Source organism: Coenobita brevimanus, chromosome 65, assembly GCF_032717465.1.
Source record: "Coenobita brevimanus isolate Jiangsu-jjx chromosome 65, ASM3271746v2, whole genome shotgun sequence".
NCBI lineage: Eukaryota > Metazoa > Arthropoda > Malacostraca > Decapoda > Coenobitidae > Coenobita > Coenobita brevimanus.
Window position 1 is genome coordinate 46,520,813 of NC_137018.1, and position 27,207 is coordinate 46,548,019.

Genomic DNA, 27,207 nt, shown 5'->3' on the forward strand with positions numbered 1-27,207 from the left:
GCTGCTGCCCCAGGTTCATCAGGGTCTGAATCCAGTGGATAGTAGGAAACTGACCACTTCTGTTGGGTGTTAAAAGAAATCTTTTGTGCATTATTAAGTTGAAGGACTGTCCATACCGTGAAAGTGAGGTGCAAGAGGTAATAGTAGAGAGGTGTGTTAAGTTTGAAAGTGGGTACTGCAGTATGCCATGTGCTTGCCACTGGATAAAGCACCTAGTTTGATGCAAGTCTTATTACGTACTCAGTGAAGTGATATGAAACACAGAAAAGTGCAAAAATGATTTGATAGTCCTGTAGCTCAAAATCCTTTGTCACGGTACTTGGATTATATATTATCATTTTTCTTCTGCAACATTTATTTACCCCAACTTCTTAAGTTAGGTGAGAATTATGATGAGCAGGACTGCCTGTTTGTGTTCTAACCTGTCTATGTTCTGTGCAGTTATCTCAAAACATCTTAACAATACATAAGCAAGATCCAATTTCTATCTATCTATCTACTATTGAGGAAGATCCAATTTCTATCTATCTATCTACTGCCAGACGCCATAACTTCCTCGCGCACAATGACGCAAAATGAGTCAAAGTGGTGTTAGGGTGAAGAGGAACTGATGACGCACTTGTCAGTGTTGGTATGGATGCCAATTAGGGAATTTTGGACAAAAACATTCACCAAAAATTAAGTTTTGGCATGAAGTGCGTCTATCTTTGCTGCGTCATAGGGGGAGAGGGTGTCTATTTCAAGGCCAACACTCTCAAATAGTTGGCTTTCTCTTGGCTTTCAGTGGGAGGAGGAGGAGTGCACATGCACGATTTTTGGCAATTTACTCGAAAACTATTGGTTGTATCAAAATTCTAAACACACCACATGAAAGCTCGTAATATTCTGTATATAAACACCACATGAATGCTCGTAAAATTCTGCACATAAACATATGCTTTGCTCTTGCATGATGCGTGCAAAATATTGTGGTGGATTTTGGGAAGTTATTTTCACTGTGGAAACACGTTGTTCTCACTGCATTTCAGTACTTTCACTGTACTTTTACTCATCAGTTTTGTATGTTTTTATTAGCTTATTGTAGAGAATAAATAATGGCAAAAATGATGGTATACAATTTATACCAATATAACCAATCTGGGGGGCAAATAAAATCCATGGGAATGTTTTCCTTTGTGTGTGCGTCTAGGCTGCCCTCATGGCATTTTCTCTGATCATGTCACACAAACTTATAGAAAACTTTAGGTGCACGAAGGGGTTAATCCCATATGGGGAGGCCACAAACAAATCGCCTCCATGTCACCCTGCCCCACGGCATTTCATTGCCCTACCCCCAGCTCACACTCCCCTCTCTTATATACCTCTCCATTCCATCCCACCTCATCCTAGGCCTCCCCCTCCCTCTCCTCCGTTACACTTCACTCACATACATTCTTCTATTTAGTCTCTCACTCTCCATCCTCTCCACATGGACAAACCACCTCAGTGTCCTTCTCCTTACGCTTCCTATCACATCCACATCCTCACCATAATGCTCCTTCACTTCCTCATTTGTCAGACAGTCCCTCCATGTAACTCCACATGCTCATTTCCACTGCTCTCACTCTTGACTTGCGTCCTTTCAACAAGGTCCAAGCTTCACTTCCATATGTTAGAGTTATCACACCATTATCATGCAGTGACTCTTTTTTACTTCCATGCTCACTTTGCTATCACTTATCACTGCTTTCAAAGAACCAGCAACCTTTCTTCCCTGTTGTACACTCATCTCCAAAACTTGCATCCTTACTCATCACATCACCCACGTACTTAACCGCACTCGCATTTTCAATTTCCTCATCATCCAAATTCACTGTAAATTCAGTTACTTCATTTCACTCAAGGACTGTTATTTTATTCTTTCCTACATTCACCTTTAAATTCTGTTTCTTACACACTTAACAGGACAGTATCATCTGCAGACAACAAAACAGGAAGTTTCCAAATGGTGCCCTCTCTCATTAGGGTCGCTCCAACATGCACTACCTTGCCTTGTATCTCTTTTATAACTCCATCCACATACAGCTTGGCTAATCATGGAGACATGACACATCCCTGTTTCAGTCCAACATTCAGACAGAAAAATTCACACAGTTCACCATCCCCAAGGACTGCAGCAATAGCACCCTCATACATACTCTTCACGGCATTCAACAGCTTCCCATTTACTCCATATATTCTTAAATATTTTTTATCCATTCTGTCATGTGCTTTCTCCAAATCCATGAAGGCTGCATACAACTTCTTTCCCTTCTCTAGAAACTTTTCCACTAAAGACCAAAGGATGAATATCTGATCTACACAACCTCTTCCCTTCCTAAAACCTTCCTGTTCTTCTCCAACTAATTCCTCTGTTATTTCCCTAACTCTATCAATAAATGTTGTCATATACTTTTCCTATTACACTAAGAAGACAAATGCCCCTATGATACCATACACTTCTTTTTCCTTTTTTCTTTTGTACAGGGTAATACTTATACCTGACTTCTGGTTTCTACTATAAATTTTTCTCGTACTTAAAGTGTGCATTCAAATATCTGCTTACACTGCTGGACCTGTTTGCTGAATAAACAGGATAGGAAATAAAAAAGAAAGTTTAAAAAGAATATCAAAAGTAGGTGTTTTAATATCACTAAGTCATGAGATCCAACTGACCACAGGAAACTGATTTCTGGAAATTCAGCTTTCTCCAGTTATAACAACAGACTGCCTGGACTATGAATGGGCAAACAACCATACAAATAATGTGTTAATGTGGAGGTGAATCAGGTCAGGCTGGGCCTGTGACTTACCTGACTGGCTTTAATGTTGACATCTGCCATCTGGAAGAGTCGCTGGACAACTCCAGTGTGAACTTCAGTGCGGATGAGGGCAAGGGAGACCAACATGGCTGCAGTGTAACCAGCTTTATTCTGCTGGTTGACATTGCAGACCCGGGAGTCCAGCAGGATGCTCACCACATCAAAGTTGCCATGAGAGACGGCATAGTGCATGGCGGTATTGCCCTGTGGGATAGTATGCATTAACACACATTACAACCAATTCAAACTGTCTTGCTCTTTTTTTTATATTTCTTTAATTATCTGGGCATAAACTTGATGCCTTGTTACTTGGGGCCCAGCAATTTCCTATATGCCACATACCTTCACATCACAGCTTTGGAGCTACTGTATTATCAACTACTATAGTCACGGCGCACAACTCTGAGGTTGTCAGTATCGTACCCTGGCAACCATCCATCCATCATCCAATCCTACACTGCCCCATGAGGAGAGTAGCAGCCCGGGGCTAAGCAGTTGGTCCCGGCATTTAAGATGAGAGTGACCAGCCTCGCTCATCCCCGAGTAGCATTACATGAGCAATAAACCCCAACCACCCCTTGGATATAAACCTTCACCGGCTCAATCCGATTGGAGCGCAATAATTACTCACTAAACCACCAGGCCCCAAAATTTGGTTATATGGTTACCACCCAGCGTAGTAAATGGTTTCTTGGTGTACAGGAAGCCATTTGGCTTGTCACTCAGTGTAGAGTCACCCACAGGCAGAAGGAAGAGGAAAGAATGAAGGAAAGAAAGACAGAAGAGGAAGTGTAAAGTTACCCGTAGGCAGAAAGACGAGGAAAGAATGAAGTAAAGGAAGACAGAAGAGGATGGAAGGAAAGACGGATGGAGGAGAGGAAAGGGCAGACACCCGACAGCAGCACTACATCGAGTGAGTGGATGGTGAGTGCCCCCACCTACCCTGGCAACCAACCATTCAAAAGTGCATCCAATTTCGTATTATATTATACACGAATAATATTATTATGCACAAATAAATTATACACGAACATATTATACACGAATCACAGGCGTATCATATTATACATGAATTCAGATGCACTTTTGAATGATAGGTTGCCAGGGTACGATAATAACAACCTCAGAGTCACGCACCGCAACTATAGGGTTGTCTCATTCAAGACTTGTGTTATGAGTGGGGGTGTTTTTACAGTATGTTGGTGGATCTTATGGAGGATCAGTAAAGCCTGCTTTGACAAAATTCAAACTACAGTATTGTATCAAAAAAGGCATACCCTTTCAATATAATGAAACCCTTTCTATTTTATTCTTGTTAACTCCAGATGATTTTACTCGGCATACATTTGTCTAAACTGAACGACTTAGATATAGCACTCATTACAATCCCTTTCATAACAAAATCATCTGGAGGTAGCAGGAAAAATACAAGTCATCATTCAAGTGAAGGTACTTCAGCTGCTGATGAATTAACCCCCATTTACACTTACAGTTACATGCATAACTATAAAATTCTAGGTCAAAAATGTGGTTTTAGTACTGTACTTAAAACCTTTTATCCATTGGCCAGTAACATATGCACCAGTCAAAGTTGTATCACACAGAGTAGTACTGTACTGTACACTGAATACATGGATTCCTGAGCTTTCTTACCAGTTTATTTTTGCATAATGCATGTTTTAATACTTCTCTTGTATGATGTGCATGTGAACTATGCTGGCTCTAATAAGAAATAAAGAACATATAACAGAATATTAAGAAGTAATAAGAAAACCTTAGCACAAAGAAAAGATTACTAGGAAACCTCCTACTACATGAATATATCCACTTCATATTAAGTGGAGTGTGTTTATACACTGGTGTGTAGTGTTGAAAGTACTACACTATGATTCACATTAGCATAAAAAATAAATATATTAATAAAAAAAAAGGTATCAAATACAAACCAATCACTTACTAGGAGAGATTACAGAACCTCCTAAGTCCACCCTATGGCATTAATTACGGACTATCTGTTTACTTGAAGTAAGGAGATGTGGCTGTATCATACCATATGGTTTATAAAGACACCACCATGCTTGCATGTGTTGGCCAAGGTCACCTAATGGCAGCTCTTCATGCTGCCCAATCTCTGGCAGCCTACCTATTCAGTCCCTTATCCCTGACGTCACACTCTATGACCTCGTCCCAGGTCGTTTTTGGTCTGCCTCATGCAGCCCTACTCTCAACTTTCACATCTTTCACCCTCCACACCCAACTGTTTTCCTTCATCCTCTCAACATACCCACCCATCTCAATCTACCCCTCCTCATCACAATACATTCAAGTCCCATCCTTTCTCTCTGCTCTTCAATCACAATCTAGCTTCCTCAGGCCTCATATTCAAGGACAAACTACACATCCATCTAATCATTGTCATTTCTGTACATTTGAGCCTACAAATATCCTCTTCCTTAGCTGCCCAGGGTGCACTATCATACACCATTAGACTCCTAACACATGACACATATAAAGCTCCCTTAACATGGAGGGAGAGCCCTCTCAATGTTAGGATAAGCAACAGATTCCTGAACTTCCTCCAACCACTCCTTACCCTAGCCACTGAGCTAGCTCCAGCCCCATCTCCAGCACATAACATGTCCCCCAAATAAAACTCCTCCACACACACAAGAGACTCTCCATCAAAATTAATCCTTCATGCCTGACAATCTACATACTTTTCCTGACACCACACACACGAGATCAGTGTTATTTCACCACCTACCTCAAATTTCACTTCATCTTTTATGTACCCAATTATCACAAACATTGCACAAAATGGAGTTACTTCCCACACTTTTGTGGCAAACTGCGCATGGCTGCACTCTCTCCGTTTTGACAGTACCGCCACCAGCCCTTGATATCATCACTTTTGTTTTATCTGCACTGACTCTCAGATCATTGTACCCCAATCTGTCTCTCCATTTCCTAAATCCTTCCTCTGCCTCCCTTTCACTCTCTGCAATCAACATCAAGTCATCTGCATACAAAATCTCCCATGGCAGTCCAATTCTGAAGTCACGTGAGAGAGCTTCATGCACCATGACAAATGTTAAATGGGTCAAGACTAACCCATGATGGATGCCAATATTCACAGAAAACTCATCATTTAAATCTCCCTTCACTATCACTTGGGTGTATTTATCCACGTACATATCTATAACCACTCTAACTGGCCGCTCCTCAATCCCATGCTTTCTCATTGCCCACTTACCACCTCCCTAGGGACTCTGTCAAAGGCCTTCTCCAGATTAATAAAAACAAAGTACAGCTCCCTTTTCTTTCCTATGTATTTTTCTTGAAGCTGTTGGACAATGAATAAGGTATCAGAGGTCTCTTTGCCTGACATAAACCCAAACTGCATCTCATCAATAATTAATTACTCTTTCCCTTATCATACCTTCTAGGACTCACTATTACCTTCATCATCTGGTTCAAAATTTTTATGCCTCTATAATTTTCTCTTTTGGAGGCATCATCCTTCTCTTTGTTCACATTTACAATCACACTCTTCAGCCAGTCATCTCAAACAACATGCTCATATATAACTGAATTTATTAAACCAGTAGCAAAACCCACTCCTATATCTCCTGAGAAGTTCAACATTTCAACAGTTAACCCAGACACACCTGTTGCCTTCCCCAACTGCATCCTTCCTATTACCTTGCTCATAATAGTAGCATCAATCAAAAGCTATGGGCCAAATACTGGATCTGCTGACACCAAACCTTCCCTCTTCCAGTCACTCTCCTAATTCAGCAGCCAGTTATAATGCTCTCTCCACGCATCTTCAATATCCTCATTGTCCACCACTACCTTTTCTTTATCATTTACACACTGCTCACCTATGATATCCCTATTTTCTCTCAACAGATTTGCCACCATAAATACTATATTCTTCCTTTCATCACTATTTAGGTTATCCTGCAAAAGTCTCTAAGACTAAGATTTTTCCCTGTATACCTCCTTTCTAGCCCTATGATTGGCAGCCAAGGATTCCTCTCTGTTACCACCCTTTTTCCTTTCCTAGAAAAGCCTTCTTTTCTCCTCAACTGCAGCTTCTACACCCTCATCCCACCATCATGTTACCTTATGTCTGGGAGGACCCCTTTTCCATCCACACGCTGAATCAGTAACTCTCAAGAGATTGTTCTTGAGAGTTCTGTACTGTTCATTAACACTTCTGCCAACAGCTCCCTGTTCAGCCACCACTCTGCTCATCTTGCTATAGAAGGCATCATTTGTGTAGAACCTGAAGTGTACACTAAAGTGCATTTTTCCTGATATGACAAAGAACACTAGTCTTCCTCTGCTCAGTTGATGGTAAAGTGCAGTCAGATTGGAGGGATGATTTGACAAGTACTGTAGGCAGAGATTCATTCCAACTCCATAATTAAGGCTCATTAAATTTTATGCAACCATGGCTTTGTACAGTATTTAACCCATACCATGCTAGCAACATAGATCTACGCCCCCCCTCTAACACGCCAATGATGTAGTTCTACACCTTGCAGCACTGAGAAGTCATTGTAAGCAACCAAAGTAAAATGGAGGGTAATAATGTATCTCACTAACTTCAGACATTTCTCCACTATGCTTATAACACTGATTTAGGAGCAAATGAGGCGTGTGACAGACTTCATAGGTTCACAACCGCTCTGCTCTCTCAGTAACCTTGAAGATTTCAGATGTCAAGTGGCACCAACCTGACTTGCTTCAACCAACTTTCTAGATTTGGTGATTACTTTTATTAGTGCCAGGGATCTTATATTGATCTATTAAGCCCATTTAGCCCCCCCAAAAAAATCCAAAATTGGTTCACAAGCTCACAGCCCCTCTGCTCCTTCAGTAACCTTGAAGATTTCAGAAGTAAAGCGGCACCAACGCAACTGGATTCAACCAACTTTCTGGCTTTAGTGATAACTTTTATTAGTGCCAGGGATCTTATACTGATGTATAAAGCCCATTTAGCCTGGAAAAAAAAAAAAATCCAAAATCAGCCACCGTAGAGGGGTATCATTTTTTTTTTTTTTTTTCCCCCAGTGCGGTTAGGGTTAAGTTGTGGGAATGGACTAGTTCTGTCACATGAAAACAAACTGACTACAGTGTGTGGTACTGACAAAACCACAAGAGGACTCACATTAACATCACAAAGGTTGACAACCCGCTGCAGGAGAGCCTTGGAGTAGTCCTCAAATACATCCATATAGTCCTCCACCGCATGAGGGTCAGCATCCTTCCCACTTGAGATCTGACATTGAAGAAAATTATGTTAACTCCTTGAATCTGGAGGACATCCATTGTTTTGTATATTCTTGCTGCTACCAGATGATTTTATTCAATTCAGGATAGGCTTCTTGTATTCCTGGGACTTCTTAAGGTTATATCTTCCTTCCAGTTCAAAAAGTCTACTTTAAGCTAAATAAAATCAAAATGTAAAAAATACAATGAAAAAAACCTCCTTGGTCTCAATGGACTAAAAATGGTGAGTGTGTGTATTAGATGTGGAGTAGAAGTTTAAGATGTACTGTGAGGGGTGTAAAATATTTAATGGGTAAGATTCAGGAGGAGTACAATGGGACAGGTTTAGGGTGTGGGAGGTGTAATGTGAAAGATCCATCCATCCATTGCCAGACGCCATGTATCCCAAATGGGGTGGCCAAGGGCTTAGAGTTAATTGTTTTACAGGGAGGGGCACTAATCCTCCACCAACCCCACTTGACACGTAGGGATGCCAACAGACTTTAGCTGAGGGGTGTGAAATATCACACAAGGCAATACAGAAGCAAAAAACAAAGGAGTTACACAACAATAAGTAAATTCCATATTACAGTAATCCCCCATTTATCAGTCATAATTCAGCCAAGGCACTGTTGGATATTGCATTTAGAGGGATAATGTTGTACTACCATCCTAACCCCTCTACAGGGGGTATAACTTCCATTAAACCCAACACTGTACTGTATAAGTATGCAAACACAGAGAAAACAACCCTAAATAGAGTTTTCCTGACAAAAAGTCAAGGCACTGCACAGTACACTCAATCCTCAAGTAACGCGGACAATAGGAACTAGACAAGGACCATGCCACTCAAGTCCCCGTCACTCAAACAAAATGTTTGCATGTATAACTGTACAATGTGTTCTGGTGTCTTTCCAAAACTCTCACTTTTACCCCTTCTTACCACACAATCCCACATAATTACCCCCTATTATTACTCACCATCAGGTAAAACACCGCAAAGGATATAACTGTTATCATTAAGAACATGAATGGTATTAAAAATAGCATTAACAAAAACAAAAGTGAAGCATGGACCTTATTGGAAGGACTGAAGAGTGAGAGCAGTGGAAATGAGTTATTTGAAAGGACCATGTGGAGTTACATGGAGAAACAGACTGGCAAATGAGGAAGTGACAGAGCATTATGGTGTGGATGTGGATGTGATAGAAAGCATTAGGAGAAATACATTGAGGTGGTTTGGCCAAGTGGAGAGGATGGAAAGCGAGAGATTAATGAGGAGAGTGTATGTGAGTGAGGTGGAGGAGAGAAGGGGAAGGGGGAGGCAAAGGATGAGATGGAGGGTCCGAGTGGAGAGGTACATATATGAGACAAGGGGATGTGAGCTGGGAGCAAGGCAGTGTAATGGCAGGGGACCAGGTGACATGGAGGCGATTTGTTTGTGGCCACCCCTTATGGGATTAAGGCATCTGGCAATAGAGAGACAGATAGAAAAAAAAAAGTTGGGCTGGGTACCCTTCCCCCCCCCCCATCACCAATGTTGTCGCTGTCATAAAGTTTTGCCTTCTCTCATATCACGTGGCCTTTGGTAGCAATGTTAGGCCATATGCTCAGGCAAAAATTCATGGGTTTTGCTGTTTTAGGGGACAAAGTTTAACAAAAATGTTTGCTAATCAGAAAAATTACACTTTCATCCAAGTGCTCTTGTAAGTTAGCATTCAGTTTCACATTCTTCGTTTGATTTTGAGTTTTCCAACTAATTTCAGGCCAACTGAGCATTAGGCTAGTTGTTCTTTCTCTGAAGCTCCACATAACTCCCTTTGAGATTCTCAGTTAGCTTCAAGACAACATTACGAACATTCATTGCTGCCAGGTTGCATCACCAAGGTTCCCACTTATTATCTTCTTCATGTTTTCTTGGTCTTTTGAAATCGTTCTGATGGTACTTTCATTCATGCCATGCTTTTTTGCCATTTCTACCTGCCTCTCTCCCTGCTCTAACTCCTTTACTATCTCATACTTCTGGGCATAATTTCTACCTGTCTCTTTCCCTGCTCTCACTCTTTTACTATCTCATACTTCCGGCCATACATGAAGATGGGTCACTTTCTGTGTGGCTGGGGTTGATCACGTGGCATGGCTAAGAGTCAAAGTCCTCACTTGACACTCAAACACAAGAAAAACCTTGCTGCATTGCGCAGGTAGAACTTGGTGTGACACAAGACAGGACAGACAGCCTTATGCTCAGTTGGTCCGAAATGTGTTGGGAAGCACCAAATCGAACGAAGAAAGTGGAACTGAACAATAGCTTACAAGAACACATGGACGAAACAGTATTTATACTATTTTGTTCCCTAAAATTGCAAAACCCATACGAGTGTGGGGTAAACTCAGTGAGATGCGAGAATGGGCTGATAGCCGTATGCTCAGGTGGTCCGAAATGGGAAGCGTGAAATTGAACGAAGAATGTGGAACTGAACGCCAACTAACGAGAACACATGGATGAAAGAATATATTTTTTTGATTAGCAAACATTTTTGTTCCATTTCATCCCCTAAAACTGTGAAACCCAAGTGTGGGGTAGAACTCAGTAAGGCGCAAGTAAGGACTAATAGCCGTATGCTCAGTCAGTCCAAAATGTGTTGGGAAGCGCAAACTGAATGAAGAATGTGGAACTGAGCGCTAACTTATGAGAACACATGAATGAAAGAGTAATTTTTTTCTGATTAGCATACATTTTCATTCCATTTCGTCCCTTAAAATTGCAAAACCCATAAATTTTCGTCTAACCATATGGCCTTGAATGTGCCCAGGACAGGTACCTGGATGTCCGAGCCAGCCAGCCATGGCATGTCTAGTGGGTGACATCACCATGCACGACTTTCAAATCTTGTTGCCAGGCCAGCTAACTTCCTGTGTGAGCTCGAGTTTTTGCGAGTGTTGATTATGAACTGTTGCATTATGCTAAGCATGTTACTACTAAAACATGTTACTCAACCGCTCATTACTCGAGGATTACGTGGATGGTATATTATACAGTATTACTGTACATACAGTACAGGTCTCTCATTATCGATGGGGGTTACATTCCTAAGATGCCATTGATACACAGATCTCATTGGTGGCAATTTTTTTATGGTAGCCTTTATATACTCATTATATATATAATTCTTATGTGGCCATTCATGTTAATGTGATTGTTAATGATTAAAAACACATTTCCTTTATACACACCATTCCACCATAGGTCTGTCTCATTCACAATGAATAATTGTTCTGCAACAGGTACTAAGAATATTGTTATTTATTAAAGATGAGCGAGATATGTAGATGGAAATGAGTAGAACCAAAAGCAGGCAATTACTGTAGTTGCATATGAATGGTAACAAAGAAGAGAGGCTGCCACTGCCTGGTGCATATTTATGTAAACATTTTCCACAGGAGCTACAGACACTAATACAGTACATGTATTTTGTCATTTACTAAAAGCCAGAGTGAGACACGTAAACAGAAATGAGTAGAGCTGAAAGCAGGTGAATGGCGGGTAGGCAAGAAGACACTGCCAATACCTGCCTTGGAAATAACAAAGTAGATGTGCAGTAGTAGTAGCGGTAGTTGTTCCCTTGGCAGTCTGGCCGAACAGCCCCAAGTCCCTAAGGAAGGCCACGGCCAAGAACGGGTTTTCCCACAGAGCGCTCTAGGAGTGTATGTTGTGTTGTTGGTGCAGGTGATTGTGTGCAATGCAGTCTTCCATAATGTGCTTAATAGTATGGGGTGCTGTGTTGCATCCTGGACAAGCATAAGCAACTGAGTCATCCAGCTTTTTCTGATAAATCAGGAGGGCTGGATGATGCCCACATCTCAGCCTGGCCAGGTGGACCCTGTCCTCACGAGGGAGGTGGGATTCAGGAGGGTGGATATCAGGAGGCTGTGCATGCAGCTGTGTGTTGTCTCTGAGTGACTGAATGGAGCAGCGAGTGATTTGAGTATGGATATGCTTCTGGAAGCTGGTTTGTGGTGAGCGAGGGGGTAGAGATGACAGTATTTGTGTATGATATTGTGTGCTGAGTGTTGTTTTGATGTTCCTTGGTGTGTGTGGATGTGCTGCCATGTAGTGCAGTGGATGGTGTAGGTTTGTGGAGGCTGAGGAAAGAATTTGGGTGCCTCTCATGTCCAGATAATTCTTGAATTTGAGGACTTTGGTTTCTTGGTGCCGGTGGCCTGCAGCTGTAGTAGCTGTGCAGCCTGTGATTATTTTTAGGGCCTTGTTCTGTATGGTCTGTAGGGTGCTGTAGTATGGTTTAGTGAGGTTAAAGGCCCAAGCAGGGCTTGCATAATTCATCACTGAATGCATATATTGTTTGTATACTGTGGTGGTGGTTTTTTTTGCTGTGTCCAAATGTTGTATGGGCAGGTGACCTTAGGGTGCTGAGTCTTGGTGTTAATTTATTTTTAATGTTTGTGATGTGTTGTTTAAATGACACTGATGTATTGTATGTTACACCAAGGATTTTGTGTGTGTATTTACCTATTTGTATTTACCTATTTGTAGTATACAGGAATTAAGCAATGCTTGTGTTGTCCTGTCTCCATATCCACATTTATCAAGTCTACCTTTACACACATGAATGTTTTTCTCATGCACCACCTCTTTGTCTAAGTCGTTCCAAATATTTAAGTATTTACCTAATATACCTAATTGTGATATACACGGAATGTACTATGCTCGTGGGTTTCCGTCGCTGTTTCTCAATAAGTCGAATTTAACTTTAAACTCATTTAAGTTTTTGGACTGGACGATCTCTTTGTCCAGGCTATTCCATAAGTCTATACTTCTGTAAGGAAAGCTATATTTCTTGATATCCTTCAAGCAGCTTGACTTTTTCAATTTCATTCCATGTCCTCTTGTTGCTCTCTTATCCCATACAAACAGATCTTCTTTGTCAATTTTATCTACTCCCACCATGGTCCTGAACACCGCAATCACGTCTCCCCTCTTTCTCCTTTCCTCTAACGAAGGCAAATCCAGTTTTTCCAGCCTCTCTCTGTATGACAGGTCTGTCAGACTGGGGACCATCTTGGTTGCTGTTCTTTGTATTCTCTCAATCTTGTTTATATCTTTCTTTTTGTGTGGGGACCACACTACCGCTGCATATTCTAACCTGGGGCGGATCATGGCCACTATCAATTTTTTCATCATTTCCTCATCCATATAATGAAATGCTACTCTTATGTTAGTCAAGAGTTTATAAGTCTCTCCAACTATCTTGTTAACGTGCTTTTCTGGTGATAAACTATCTTGGACCAGCACTCCCAAATCTTTCTCTTCTCTCCTTTTTGTGATTAATTCATTACCCAAAAAATAATTCAGTGATGGTCTCCTGGTACTTTTACCCATTTCCAATATTTTACATTTCTTTACATTAAATTTCATTTCCCATATCTGGCTCCAATTGTGTATCCTATCCAAATCCTCCTGCAGTATTTTACAATCCTCCTCAACCTCTATCTTCCTCAAGATCTTTACATCATCAGCAAACAGACTTGCATAACTGTTCACTCCATCTACCATATCATTTACGTAAATCAGGAACATTACTGGCGCCAACACTGAGCCTTGAGGGACTCCGGTTGTTACTTCCCTCCATCCAGACATCTTTTCCTTTATTACTGTCCTCATTTGTGTGTCTCTCAAAAAGTCTCTCATCCATTCCAAAAAGTCTCTCATCCATTCCAGAAGTTTCCCCTTTAGTCCTCCTATATATTCTAGTTTCCACATTAGTCTCTTATGAGGTACCTGGTCAAAGGCCTTCTCTAAGTCTAAGTACACACAATCCACCCAACCATCTCTCTCCTGTACCACATCAATCGCTCGAGTAAAAGCTCAACAAGTTAAAAACACATGACCTTCCACTTCTGAATCCAAACTGACATTCAGCCAAAATATTCATCTCTTCCAGATATTTTATCCATCTGTCTTTCAGGATTCTCTCACACAATTTTGCGACCATGCTGGTTAGAGACACTGGTCTATAATTCAGGGGTTCTTCCCTGTTTCCTCCCTTGTAAATTGGTACCACATTTGCCCTCTTCCATTCTTTTGGAACTTTCCCCTCTTGCAGTGAGCATACAATTAAGCTGTGAATTTTATCCGCCAGTTGTTCTCTGCTTTCCTTCGGTACCCAATTAGAAATTCCATCAGGTCCTGGGGCTTTCCTTACATCTTGAGTTTCCAGTAATTTATACACTTCCTGTACCTCCACTTTTATATCTTTCATCACCGGAACATTTCTAATCACTCCCTCCCTTTCCACAAGCTCCTTTTCTTTAGTGAAAACTGACTGGAAACGTTTGTTCATTATTTCTGCTTGCATTGCCGCATCCTTAAAGACCTCTCCTTCTACTTTCAGCTTGGTGATTCCTTCCTTTTGTTTCAGTTTGCCATTAACAAATCTATAAAACAGTTTGGGTTCATCCTTGCATTTGTCAATTATACCTTTTTCAAAATTCCTTTCTTCTTCTCTACATATTCTTGTGTATTCATTTCTTGTTCTTTTATATTCTTCCTTTGTTCTGTCGTTACCTCTCTTTCTCCAATTGTTCCACACCTTATCTCTCTCTTTTTTTGCTATCATACACCTTCTATTAAACCACTCCTTTTTCCTGTTTTCTTTCCCTCTTACTCTTGGTACAAATTTTTCCACTCCCAAATTATAGAGGTCTAGAAAGATATCCCACTTCCTCTGAATCTCTCTTGTTTCTCTGTATTTTCTCCAATCTGCATTTTCAAAAAAGATTCTCAATCCTGTAAAATTTGCTTTCCCAAAGTTGTATCGTCCCTGTCTATGAAGCTCGTCTCTTGGCTCGACGTTTCCTATTAACATCTGGAACTCAATGACCACGTGATCACTTTTTCCCAAAGGACAGAGATATTCCAATGATTCTATTACATCGGGTTCTTTGGTGAACAGTAAATCTAACCTTGCTGGTGTGTCCTCACCTCGAAACCGTGTCTCTTCTTTGACTCATTGCGTCATCACATTATTCATTAATAATGTGGTTGGTGGTGGGTTAGTGCCCCACCCCGTAAAAAGAACTAACTAAAAAAGCAAATAAAGTGCCTCGGACCCGGACGGACCATACGTTGACGACTAAGGAACAGACAAAGGACGTTCTGAGGGTAGAAACATGGAATGTGAGAGGAGTGAATGATGAAGTGAAAGAGAGAGAGATTGTCCAGGTGCTTGAGGATGCAAAAGTGGATATATGTGGATTGACTGAAACTAAATGGCAAGGTGAAAGGATGAGAGAATGGGAATACGGTGTAGGTATATGTGCGGGAGTCAGTGAGAATGATAGGGCAAGAGAGGGAGTATGTCTGATGATAAGCAAGAAGTGGAAGGAGAATATAAGAGAGTATGGAACAGTGGGTGCAAGGATTGTATGGGTGAGGATGAAAGTAGGTATACAAGCATGGGCGATTGTATGTGTGTATGCTCCGACAGAGGATCGAGTGGCAAGAGTGAAAGATGAGTTTTGGGCGAGAGTAGAAGCATGTATGGACAAGTTTGAGAGGAGCGAGAGAGTGCTGTTGATTGGAGACATGAATGGCAAAGTTGGGAATGTACGAGTGGATGGAGTGGTTGGTCAGTGGGGTGTGCCAGCTGAAGTAGATGGGAATGGTAGTGCTTTGGTGGACATCTGTGCTGGTAAGGGGTTGGCAATAGCCAACACCTACTTTCGTCATAAGATGATCCACCGGTATACATGGAGAGTAATGAGGAGGATGGATGGTGAACTTGTTGAACGAAAGGCAATGATAGACTGCGTGTGTGTGGATGAGCGAATAAGAAGACAAGTGTTGGATGCAAGGGTGTGGAGAGGGTGGGGGAATGGAGTCTTGGACCATCACTTAGTGATGGCCAAGGTAGAGCTGCAAAGAAAGTGGTTGAGGAGACGAAGGGGAAGACAGGAGGAAGCAGCTCCTGTGAGAAGAGTGGAGAAATTGCAAGATAGTGAGAAAATGACAGAGTATAAGAGCATAGTGGAAGAAAGATTGGGAAGGTATGAGCTAGAGCAGATGGAAGGGGTGGAAGACGTATGTAAGATATTCACGGAAGAGATAAGCGCAGCGTGTGAGGCGGTTTGTGGAGTGAGGAGGAGATGCAAGGGTGTGCAAGGGACAGCATGGTGGAATGATGAGGTGAAACGAGCTGTGGAACAAAAGAAGAAGGCATATGGTGAATGGTTGGCGAGTAGAGGTAGGGGAGAAGATGAGAGAGAGAAGAGAGAGGTATATGTGAGCAGGAGAAGGGAGGTTAAGAGACTGGTGAAGGAGAGTAAGAAGAAAGTGGATGAAAAGTTTGGGAGGAATCTGAGTGTGAAATGGAGGGAGAGTAAGAAATTGTTTTGGAAGGAGGTAAAGAAAGTAAGGCAGTGTGAAAGGGGAAATAGTAGGGGAGTGAAAGATAGGAATAATAGATTGTTGGTGGAGAAGAGAGAGAAATTGAGGAGATGGAAGGAGCACTTTGAGGATTTGTTGAATGTAGAGAGTGAGAGCAGTGTGAGTATAAGTGGTTGGGGAATGGCTGGGAGAAGAAGAGACGAGAGGAGGGAGGAAGAGATCAGTAGGTCGGAAGTAGTGGAAGCGATGAAGAAGATTAAGCTGGGAAAGGCCCCAGGAATTGATGGAGTGTGTGGTGAAATGCTTAGGTATGGGGGTGAGATTGTTGTGGAGTGGCTATGGAAGTTGTGTAGATTGGCTTGGGAAGAGGGAAGGGTTCCAGAGGACTGGAAATCTGTACAAAGGAAAAGGGGAGAGAGAAGTATGTGGTAACCATAGGGGTATTTGCCTTCTTAGTGTGACTGGTAAAATATATGGTAGAATACTCATTGATAGGGTTAGGCATATGACAGAGGAGCTAGTTCGAGAAGAACAAGGGGGATTTAGGAAGGGAAAAGGGTGTGTAGATCAGATATTTGTTCTAAGATGTTTAGTGGAGAAGTATCTAGAGAAGGGAAGGAAAGTGTATGCTGCCTTCATGGACTTGGAGAAAGCTTATGACAGAATAGGTAGGCAAGGTATGTGGAAGGTATTAAGAATATATGGAGTGGAGGGGAAATTGTTGAGTGCTGTGAAGAGTATGTACGAGGGAGCTAGGGCTACGGTGCGAGTGGATGGGGAGCTGAGTGAGTTCTTTGATCTCAATGTGGGACTGAAACAGGGGTGTGTGATGTCTCCATGGCTGTTTAATATATATATATATGGATGGGGTTGTAAAGGAGGTGCAAGGTAGGGCAGTGGATGTGGGGGTGGCCCTAATGAATAAGGGTGAGATTTGGAAGCTTCCGGTGTTGCTGTTTGCTGATGATACAGTATTGTTGAGTGAAGATGAATGGGAGTTGCAAGGTTTGGTGAATGAATTTGGGACAGTGTGTAGGAGGAGGAAGCTGAAAGTTAATGTAAACAAAAGTAAAGTTATGGTGTTTGAGAGGAATGAAGTCACAGAGTGTGCAGTGAGCTTGGATGGTGAGGATATGGAGAATGTGAGTGCATTCAAGTACTTGGGTACTGTGATGAGTAAGGATGAAACTCTGGGGGATGAAGTACGTGAAAGGGTACAGCAGGGAAGAAAGGTTGTTGGTACACTGAAAGCAGTGATGAGAAATAGGGAGGTGAGTATGGAAGTTAAGAAGTCACTGCTTGATGGTATTGTGATCCCTACCCTGACGTATGGAAGCGAGGTGTGGACCTTGCAAGAGGGGAACAAGTCAAGAATGAGAGCAGTGGAAATGAGTTACTTGAGAGGAGCATGTGGAGTGACGTGGAGGGACAGGTTGACGAATGAAGAAGTGAAGGAACGTTGTGGGGTAGATGTGGATGTGGTTGAAAAGATTATGAGAAATACACTGAGGTGGTTTGGACATGTGGAGAGAATGGAGAATGAAAGACTGACTAAGAGGGTGTATGTAGGTGAGGTGGAGGGAGGGAGAGGGAGGGGTAGACCGAGGATGAGGTGGAGGGATGGAGTTGAGAGATATATGAGGGAGGGGGGGGTGAGTTGGGGGGAGGGGAGTCAAATGGTGGGTGACAGAGTGACTTGGAGGCGTTTTGTCTGTGGCCACCCTTTGCGGGATTAGGGCGTCGGGCTATAGATAGATAGATAGATAGATATTTAATAACATAGTGCCCCACGAATCCTCGCTGCCTCCCGAGCACCATTCCTCCCAGTTCACCTCTTTACAATTAAAGTCACCCACCAAAATTATATTATTGCTTTTCTCAATTATTTTTTGCAAGTAGCTAGCCATATCTGACAACATCTCATGGTATTCGTCATCCTTCCATGCTCTCGTCTTTGGGGGAACATACACTACCGCCATATCTCTCTTAACATTCTCTCCAGTTTCTAATTTCATATATATCACTTCAGCCCTGCCTTCTCCCATTTCCACAGTATCTACATTTATGTTGTTTTTCACTGCTATCATCACTCCTCCTCCCTTTTTTTCTTTTGTCTTTTCTCCACAGTTTGTATTTACCATTTCCCAAATGAACATCAATATCTTCTCTTAATTTGGTCTCTACAAAGCACATGATATCAGGTTCATGTTCTCTCAAGAAATCATTAATTTCGATCCTTGTCGATATGAAACCATCAACATTAGTATATATCACCTTCAAATTATTTTTGACATTATTAATACCCTCTTCTCTCCTACTCTCTGTCCGTACCACTTCCTCAACTTCTGATCTTTCACAACCATCCCCCTTAGTTTCCTTCACTTCTATTTCCTTAAATACCATTTCCTTACTTTCATATCCAATACTCTCCAAAAAAAAGTATTACATTCTTCCTCTGTCCTCTTATCATTTTTTTCCTTTACTTCTTCCTTTAATGATTTTAAAACTTCTCTTTCTTCTTCATTCAGATCTTTTCTTATTATAATATTTTCCATCCCCGCCTCTTTGCTTAATTTCCAGGTCACTTTAAGTATCTCATTTATTACACTTTCTGATGTAAACTTGACTCTCATTGGTCTTGTTTCCCCTTTCTTGTAAGGCCCTATCCTCCTTACTTCCTCAATTTCTTTTACCCACTTGTCTCCTTCGGGGTCAATCTTGCCTAATATTCCTCTCACCAGGTTTGTGTCTCTCTCGAGTCTTATGAACCTAACCTTTTCTTCCTCTTCCCTGTTTCCAAATACTACCACACATCTGTTCCTTTCTACAGTTTCTCTCACTATTTTCTCTTTTTCTTCAGTATTTTCACTACATTTTCTTCCATTTCTTTCTTGTTCATTTCCCTTTCTTCCTGGATGATCTCTCTTAAGCTGGCCACTTCTTTCTGTTCTTCTTCTACGTGTGCCCACTTTGCCTTTTGTTCTTCTAATACATTACTCACCTTCTCCATTTTATTAGTACTCTTTTCTAGTTTCCTCCTCAGTTCAACATTTTCCCGCTTCAAATTCCTAATCTCTTCATTGGCTGTTTCATTGGACTGGATCAGACTCTGTATGGTGGTTTCCGTATTTACTGACACATCCTTTATCACTAGATTCTCTACTTTCTTTTCGAGTTCACTAATCCTCATAATTAATGTTTTAACCAGGTCCATGACATTGGTATTAGCATCAAATCCTTGAAATTCGAGTCCCTCATTGTTTATATTTTCGGCCATGTTTGATGTTGTGTGTGTGTGTGTGTGTGTGTGTGTGTGTGTGTGTGTGTGTGTGTGTGTGTGTGTGCACGTGCGCGCATGCATGCGTGCATGTGTGTGTGTATGTATGTGTGTGTGTGTGCACACTTGCATGCGTGCGTGCATGTGTGGTAGGGGGATGTTGTTTATGGTGAGGTGTGGAATGTGACTATGTGCAGTTTTTTCCTGTGCATTCTGAGAAAACATAGAAACTACATATCCAATCATGCCATATGTATGCAGATTCTTTGAAATCCATGTTCCCCCCCCCCCTTTTTTTTTTTTTTTTTACATGTGCACAATCCCCTACTTCTGATCATTTATGTTTTTGGGAAGGGGGCTGACCCACCCAAAAATCATTTGGGAGAGGTTCACACTCCCTGATATGTCTCATGACAGATGAAAGTCCATTGCACAACATGTACTAAGACATCAAAGCCATATCTGGCCTCTATTCACTGTTTCTGAGAAAGTTAAATTTGGTGAAGGGAGCTGGATCCCTAAAAATCATGGTATAAAAACTGTTTAAAGTGGAAGACCTTTGGATTAACCAGGCAAACTCACCTCGGAAGTTTTATTCAAATATTCCTCTTTTTTCTTATAGTTTTTATTTTTGGGAGGGGGCTGACCTCCCAAGAATCATGGGGGAGACCACAACCCCCAAATATGCATTATGGATGACAGTCCACTGCAGAACATGTACTAAGATATCAAAGCCATATCTTCCCTCCTTTCACCAGTATTGAGAATTTTAATTTGGTGAGGGAGGGCTGACCCCTCTAAAAATAATGGTGGAAAACTTTATAATGTATAGTGGAAGACATTATCAAGGAAACAGATGAACTGACCTGAGAAGTTTCACTGAAATCCATGTACTCCCTCTTCCCTATTACTGATTGCTTTTATTTTTGGGAGGGGTGCTGACCCCTCCAAGAATCATTAGGAGAGTCACATTCCTCAAATATGACTTTACAAATGAAAGTTCATTGTGCAACATGTTCTAAGATATTAAAGCTATATCTTCCTTCCTTTCACTATTTCTGAGAATTTAGAGAGAGAGAGAGAGAGAGAGAGAGAGAGAGAGTGAGTGTGTGTAACTCTGTAGTCACTGAGAAAACATAACAATGAAAGTATCAAACCTTGAACCACTCCCGCTGTATGATATTAAGGGCATTGGTCAGTTGCTGGCCTGACCTCACTGGTTTCCCAAGACTGTCATTCAGCACCTTCAAGGCTGCTTTCATCTCACGTGATGGCGTTGCCCTGAGATATAAATGATATATACTGAGCATGTATTGTAGCAGTTGGCTTGCAGACACTGAAAATGAGAAGGAACCACTCCTACAAACATTTATTCAGTTATTTACGGTAGGTCCTGAGTGGTATCTATAGGCCTGTGAATACTTCTTTCTGTTACTGTGGAAGTGACCTGCCCTTAACCAATGCTTCAGGCACTGGTTTAGGAATGCTTCTGGAGAGTAGGGTTAGAAGTATGTACAGAAATTTGTGTTTGAGTGTTAACATTTCTAAGTGATCCACCTTACCTGATGCGTCATGAACAGGTATAGATGTGGAAGGCTTCTGGAGTGTAAGGTTTAAAGTATGTGTGCAATTCTGTGTTGGTGTGGCTATTCTTGTAAGTAAATGAGCCTAAAATACTAAGCAAATAAACATTACTCTGATGCACCACACACACTCAAGAATAGGCACCACACACAGTACAATGTAACAATACTCAACCACATGAGATCACTGAAGCTAATAATGACCCCATCACTCCAAACTGGATATCCTAAGCTGGTTACAACTGTTGTGTGACAGCAAAAAAACACAAAAGGCTTTAAGAAATTACAGCAGTTATGAACCCTTCCATTTAAAGTGTCTCACCTAAGCTGAATAAACTCATCTGGCAGCAGGAAGAATAATACAGTAGACCTTCCCTATACTGTATCAATGGGAGGAAGCCCAATCTGATAAAGCTGATAATCTGGTAAGTCTGATCCCTCCCCCTGCCCAAATGGGATTTCAAGCACAAACTCAAAAATAAACAAGTAAAATAGCATATTGGGTTGAAACAGGGATGTGTCATGTCTCCATGGTTGTTCACTCTGTTCATGGATGGGGTAATAAAAGAGGTACAAGGTAGGGTAGTGGATATTGGAGTGGCCCTGGTGAGAGAGGATAGTGTTTGGAAACTCCCTGTACTGTTGTTTGCAGATGATACTGTGTTGTTGATTGAAGACGAAGGGGAGCAGCAAGGCTTGGTGGATGAGTTTGGGAGAGTGTGTAAGAAACGGAATCTAGAGGTGAATGTAGGGAAGAGTAAAGTGATGGTCTTTGAGAGCAGTGAAGTCAGTGAATGTACAGCGAGGTTGGATGGTGAGGAATTGGAAAATGTGACTACCTTTAAGTACTAGGGTAGTGTGATGAGTAAGAATGGAGGTTTGGAGGGTGAAGTGCTTGAAAGGGTACAGCAGGGAAGAATGGTTGCTGGTTCTTTGAAAGCAGTGATAAGAAACAGGGAAGTGAGCATGGAAGTGAAAAAGTTACTACAGGACAGTATTGTGATACCAACTCTAACGTACATTTGAGAACAGCATCATAATCATGTTGTTTACATATCTGACATAGTTTGAGTCTACTACATTCCTTTTTTTTTTTTTTTGTCCCTGCTGTTTACATGCCATTATCTTACTAGTAACCCCACTACTTTGTAAAAAGAATTTACTCCTCTCTTCCTCTGATCTTTCCTCATTTTTTATTTTTGCGTCTTCCCTCTTTTCTTTTAGTAATCTCCATTCCTCCTGCATTAGGCACCTTTTTATCCATATTTTTTTAAATTCCTCAGATTCCTCAAGCTTGTTAGCATTTTTTAACCCGCGCCGTCCCGGCGACGTGAATTAACACGGCAACATTGCAAGGTCCCTAATTTGCACAATTTTCAATTTTCGCGAGTGATTTCGTGAGTGATTTTTGGCATGTATACACGGGACACCTTCCTCTATTCCTTTACAAGATGCCAAGCAGGAACAATGCCTTACACCGCATAATCTCTCCCCCCCCCCCTGCATGCCATTGTCTCAGCAATTCACCAGTTACCAGTGACCTGGCCAATAAAGACATTCAGGGCCAGAGTGATTCCCCAGTCGATGACAATGTGGAGGGCAAAGTTTACATAGCATTAGAGGAAGAAACAGTCAGAATTGATGATCAGGTAATGTGGGAAAAAAAAGGTCAAGAATGGTGATGAGTTAGTGAGTGAAACAATGCTTATAATGCCTATATTACTGTTTGAAAACCAATATACTCTTGTACTACATATAAATTCGTACCAAGTAAATAAATAAATACTGTTTATGAGTGGATAAAATAGTCACCCTCCCATAGAACTCGTTTTCTTTGGTGCCAGCCTGTTAGAAAACCCAGTCAGGTAAGGAAGTACTCGTACCTAAATCGCATATTTTAAACCTCAGGTGAGCGATTTCTCTATGAATTTTCGATGTTTCTCACCAAAAGCGGATGTTTGGGCCAAAAAAAAAAAAAAAGGTCCAAAAACGTCGGGATGGGGCGGGTTAATATTTCTTCTACGGTGTTCACAATCTGGAAGGTATTTTCAGAGGCCTTAACTTGTTTCTCTCATATTCCCCTACCCTTTTGTTTCTCTACATCTTTCTCACAGATGTCCTTTGAGACTTCTTTCAATATGTTCATTATATGTACCATCTCCTTTTGGTGTCTAGAGACTCTGTTTCTTATTTCTTCTTCATCATTACCAGTGATTACTATACATTTGTTTATCTCAGCTGATTCCACAATCAGCTTTGGGCTGTCTTTTAATGATTTCTTTTGCTTCATTTCTTATGCTTTTCTTTTTGACCTTGGTTTCTAACTCTTTCTTCATTTTTACCATCTCAGCATATGTAGTTCGTACTTCATCTGTACAATTTCTCATCTTTTCATTTGCCTGAGTTATTTACTCTTCAATATTACTTCATTGTACTATCAAACTGCTTGTTTGCTTAATTGTATCTGTATAATTTTTGAACTCACCCATCAATTTCTCATGGTTGACTACTGTACTTCCCATTTCTCTTGTTCTCTTTCTCAGTGAATCTACCTCAACTGACAGCTCATCTATTGTTATGTCTTTTCTGTTTATTTCTTTTACTAATTCTTCATTTTTTTCCCTCTGCAGGTATAGTTCCTTTTTTATTGGCCGCTGAAAAGTTTTCTCCAGTTTATTCACTTTCTCCACTAAATTATTGTATGTTTCCATTTCAACCAGTTCTTCATATTCATCATTCTGTTTTCTACTTTTATCCCTTCACTTACTACCTTCTAGAGTCACTTTTTGAAAGTAATCCATCTTACAGAAATATAATTTCTACTTACAATCTGACATCTCCCTGCCACCTACCTTGGTGCAGTATGTCTGATATCTACCTCAACGAATTCCTTGGATCACTGATTTTTGATGTTTACTTTCTTTGAACTAAACTTTTTTGCTTACACTTGCTCTACTACCTTGAATCATCACTTGATTTAGCCTAGTACTGAGCTTAACTCATTAAACAGATACCCGTACAGTACTCTTAGCTATGCCCAGTAGTGCGGAGTGAAGTTAGTGCATCCATCCTCTCATGTGTGTGTGGGGGGTAGCAGCTTATCAAGTGTAACCAGACCATATCATGTCCCATAAATTTTGCAGTGTTGGAACCATCTGTTTTAGTAAAATCGTACAAAAGACAATGTTTTGTTAATTCCGGGTGGGGTGAGTGTGCATCGACATAGTGTGCCTGAGGAACTTTTTGGGGCGGGGGAGAGGATGGCCATGAATGAGAGCTGACTTCTGGGTTTTTGCCACAAAAACACCCCCCCCCCCCGCAATTACAGGGTAGGTTCAGGGTTTATCTTTCCCTTCAAATAATGTTTAGAGCAAACTGGGCCTGTGTACATCTTGAAAATTCAGATGTCGCTCTAGTGAAGCCTGAAATTCAAAGAGAGAGAGAGAGAGAATGCAATCTTACTCAAGTCTGAATCTCAGAATGAAAATTTGTCAAGACTCACTTCTTACGGCTCCTCTCACTAGTGGCGGTGGCAATGGAGGAGACACTGTGGAAGGAGGACGTGGGCAGGTCCAAGTGGGAGGTCAGGGATCCACCACCACCCACCACTGATCCTCCCTCCTCTTCAGTGTCCGAGGTGGAGGAGCATGAGGAAATAGACACTGTTCTTCCCCTCACTCCTCTACCCCCTCCTTCTCCTCCTCCTCCTCCTTTATCATCCCCTACCTCTTCCTTTGGTTTCTCCTGGACTGCTGATTCAGATTCTGTGCTTCTGGTGAGCATTGGGGGGGAAAAAAAAAGGAATTAATAAAACTGATTACAATACAAAAAAACACTGATTCACTGCTTCTCATCAACATTAATATAAGAAGGAATGAAGATGATTAGGTAAAAACTAATCATACCCAACTTTGACTCAGTACTTTTGGTAAAAAAAAAAAAAAAAAAAAAGGAAAGGATAATCACATACTACTGAAAATGGAAGGAGAAACAAAGTTCTGTATATACAGCTGCTATATAATATATTTTACCAGGCAATTAGAAATAGCAACAGCCTATCCTGTACAGGTATTATCCCCATCAAGGTGTGGGTGGCTACTGTAGTCCAATAGATTACATTTAAGGGCTTGGTGGTCAATTGGAAGAACACTCAAGTTCAGGCTGAATGCTGCAATTTACTCACAATGGTTCCAGTCCTCAAGAGGTGACATTTATTACTTTCTTTGAAATTATGTAAAATGCTGCCAAGGTCAGACAGTCTCCTTCCCTTAACCATAAAAATCATGTTCCCCCCCATCCTTTTTTAATTCTTACTGTTATCTATCTATCTATCTATTGCCAGACGCCTCAATCCCATTTGGGGTGGCCACAAACAAATCGCCTCCACGTCGTCCTGTCCCCCGCCATTTCACTGCCCTGCTCCCAACTCACACCCCCCTCTCTCATATACCTCTCCACCCCATCCCTCCATCTCATCCTCGGCCTCCCCCTCCCTCTTCCCCCCTCCACCTCACTCACATACAGTCTCTTCGTCAGTCTTTCACCCTCCATCCTCTCCACATGGCCAAACCACCTCAGTGTGTTCCTCATAACACTTCCTATCACATCCACATCCACACCACAACGCTCCTTTATATCCTCATTCGTCAGCCTGTCTCTCCATGTGACTCCACAGGCTCCTCTTAAATAACTCATTTCCACTGCTCTCACTCTTGACTTGTGTCCTTCCAACAATGTCCAAGCTTCACTTCCATACATTAGAGTTGGTATCACAATACTGTCATGTAGTAACTTTTTCACTTCCATGCTCACTTCCCTGTTTCTTATCACTGCTTTCAAGGAACCAGCAACCTTTCTTCCCTGCTGTACCCTCTCAAGCACTTCGCCCTCCAAACCTCCATCCTTACTCATCACACTACCCAAGTACTTAAACGTACTCACATTTTCCAATTCCTCACCATCCAACCTCGCTGTACATTCACTGACTTCACCTCTCTCAAAGACCATCACTTTACTCTTCCCTACATTCACCTTTAGATTCCATTTATTGCACACTCTCCCAAATTCATCCACCAAGCCTTGCAGCTCCCCTTCGTCTTCACTCAACAACACAGTATCATCTGCAAACAACAGTACAGGGAGTTTCCAAACACTATCCTCTCTCACCATGGCCACTCCAACATCCACTACCCTACCTTGTACCTCTTTTATTACCCCATCCATGAACAGCTTGAACAACCATGGAGACATGACACATCCCTGTTTCAACCCAACCTTCAAAGAGAAAAATTCATTTAGTTCACCATCCACATGCACTGCAGCCTTAGCACCATCATACATACTCTTCACAGCATTCAACAACTTTCTATCTACTCCATATATTCTTAATGCTTCCCACAATCCTTGTCTATCCACCTTGTCATATGCTTTCTCCAAATCCATGAAAGCCACATACTACTTCTTTCCCTTCTCTAGAAACTTTTCCACTATAGATCTAAGAATGAATATCTGATCTACACAACCTCTTCCCTTCCTAAAGCCTCCCTGTTCTTCTCCAACTAATTCCTCTGTTCTTTCTCTAACTCTGTCAATAAGTATCCTACCATACACTTTTCCTATTATACTAAGAAGACAAATGCCCCTATGATTACCACACACTTCTTTTTCCCCTTTTCCTTTGTACAAGGGAATAATTATACCTGACTTCCAATCCTCCTGGACTCTACCTTCCTCCCAGGCCAATCTGCACATCTTCCACTTCCATTCTACTACTCTCCCTCCCCCATGCTTCAGCATTTCACCACACACTCCATCAATTCATGG

General features: G+C 41.5%; 1 protein-coding gene across 1 annotated transcript in view; it reads right to left on the reverse strand.

The window, feature by feature from the left end:
- LOC145405001 (uncharacterized) overlaps positions 1 to 27,207 on the reverse strand; it is a 91,369-nt gene that overhangs the window by 2,964 nt on the left and 61,198 nt on the right. Inside the window, exons 16-19 of the mRNA XM_080276502.1 lie at positions 24,887 to 25,089; positions 20,959 to 21,082; positions 8,020 to 8,130; positions 2,832 to 3,044 (exon numbers count right to left, since the gene is read on the reverse strand). Of these exons, the coding sequence (XP_080132628.1) occupies positions 2,832 to 3,044; positions 8,020 to 8,130; positions 20,959 to 21,082; positions 24,887 to 25,089 (651 nt within the window). The remainder of the gene's footprint in view (positions 1 to 2,831; positions 3,045 to 8,019; positions 8,131 to 20,958; positions 21,083 to 24,886; positions 25,090 to 27,207) is intronic.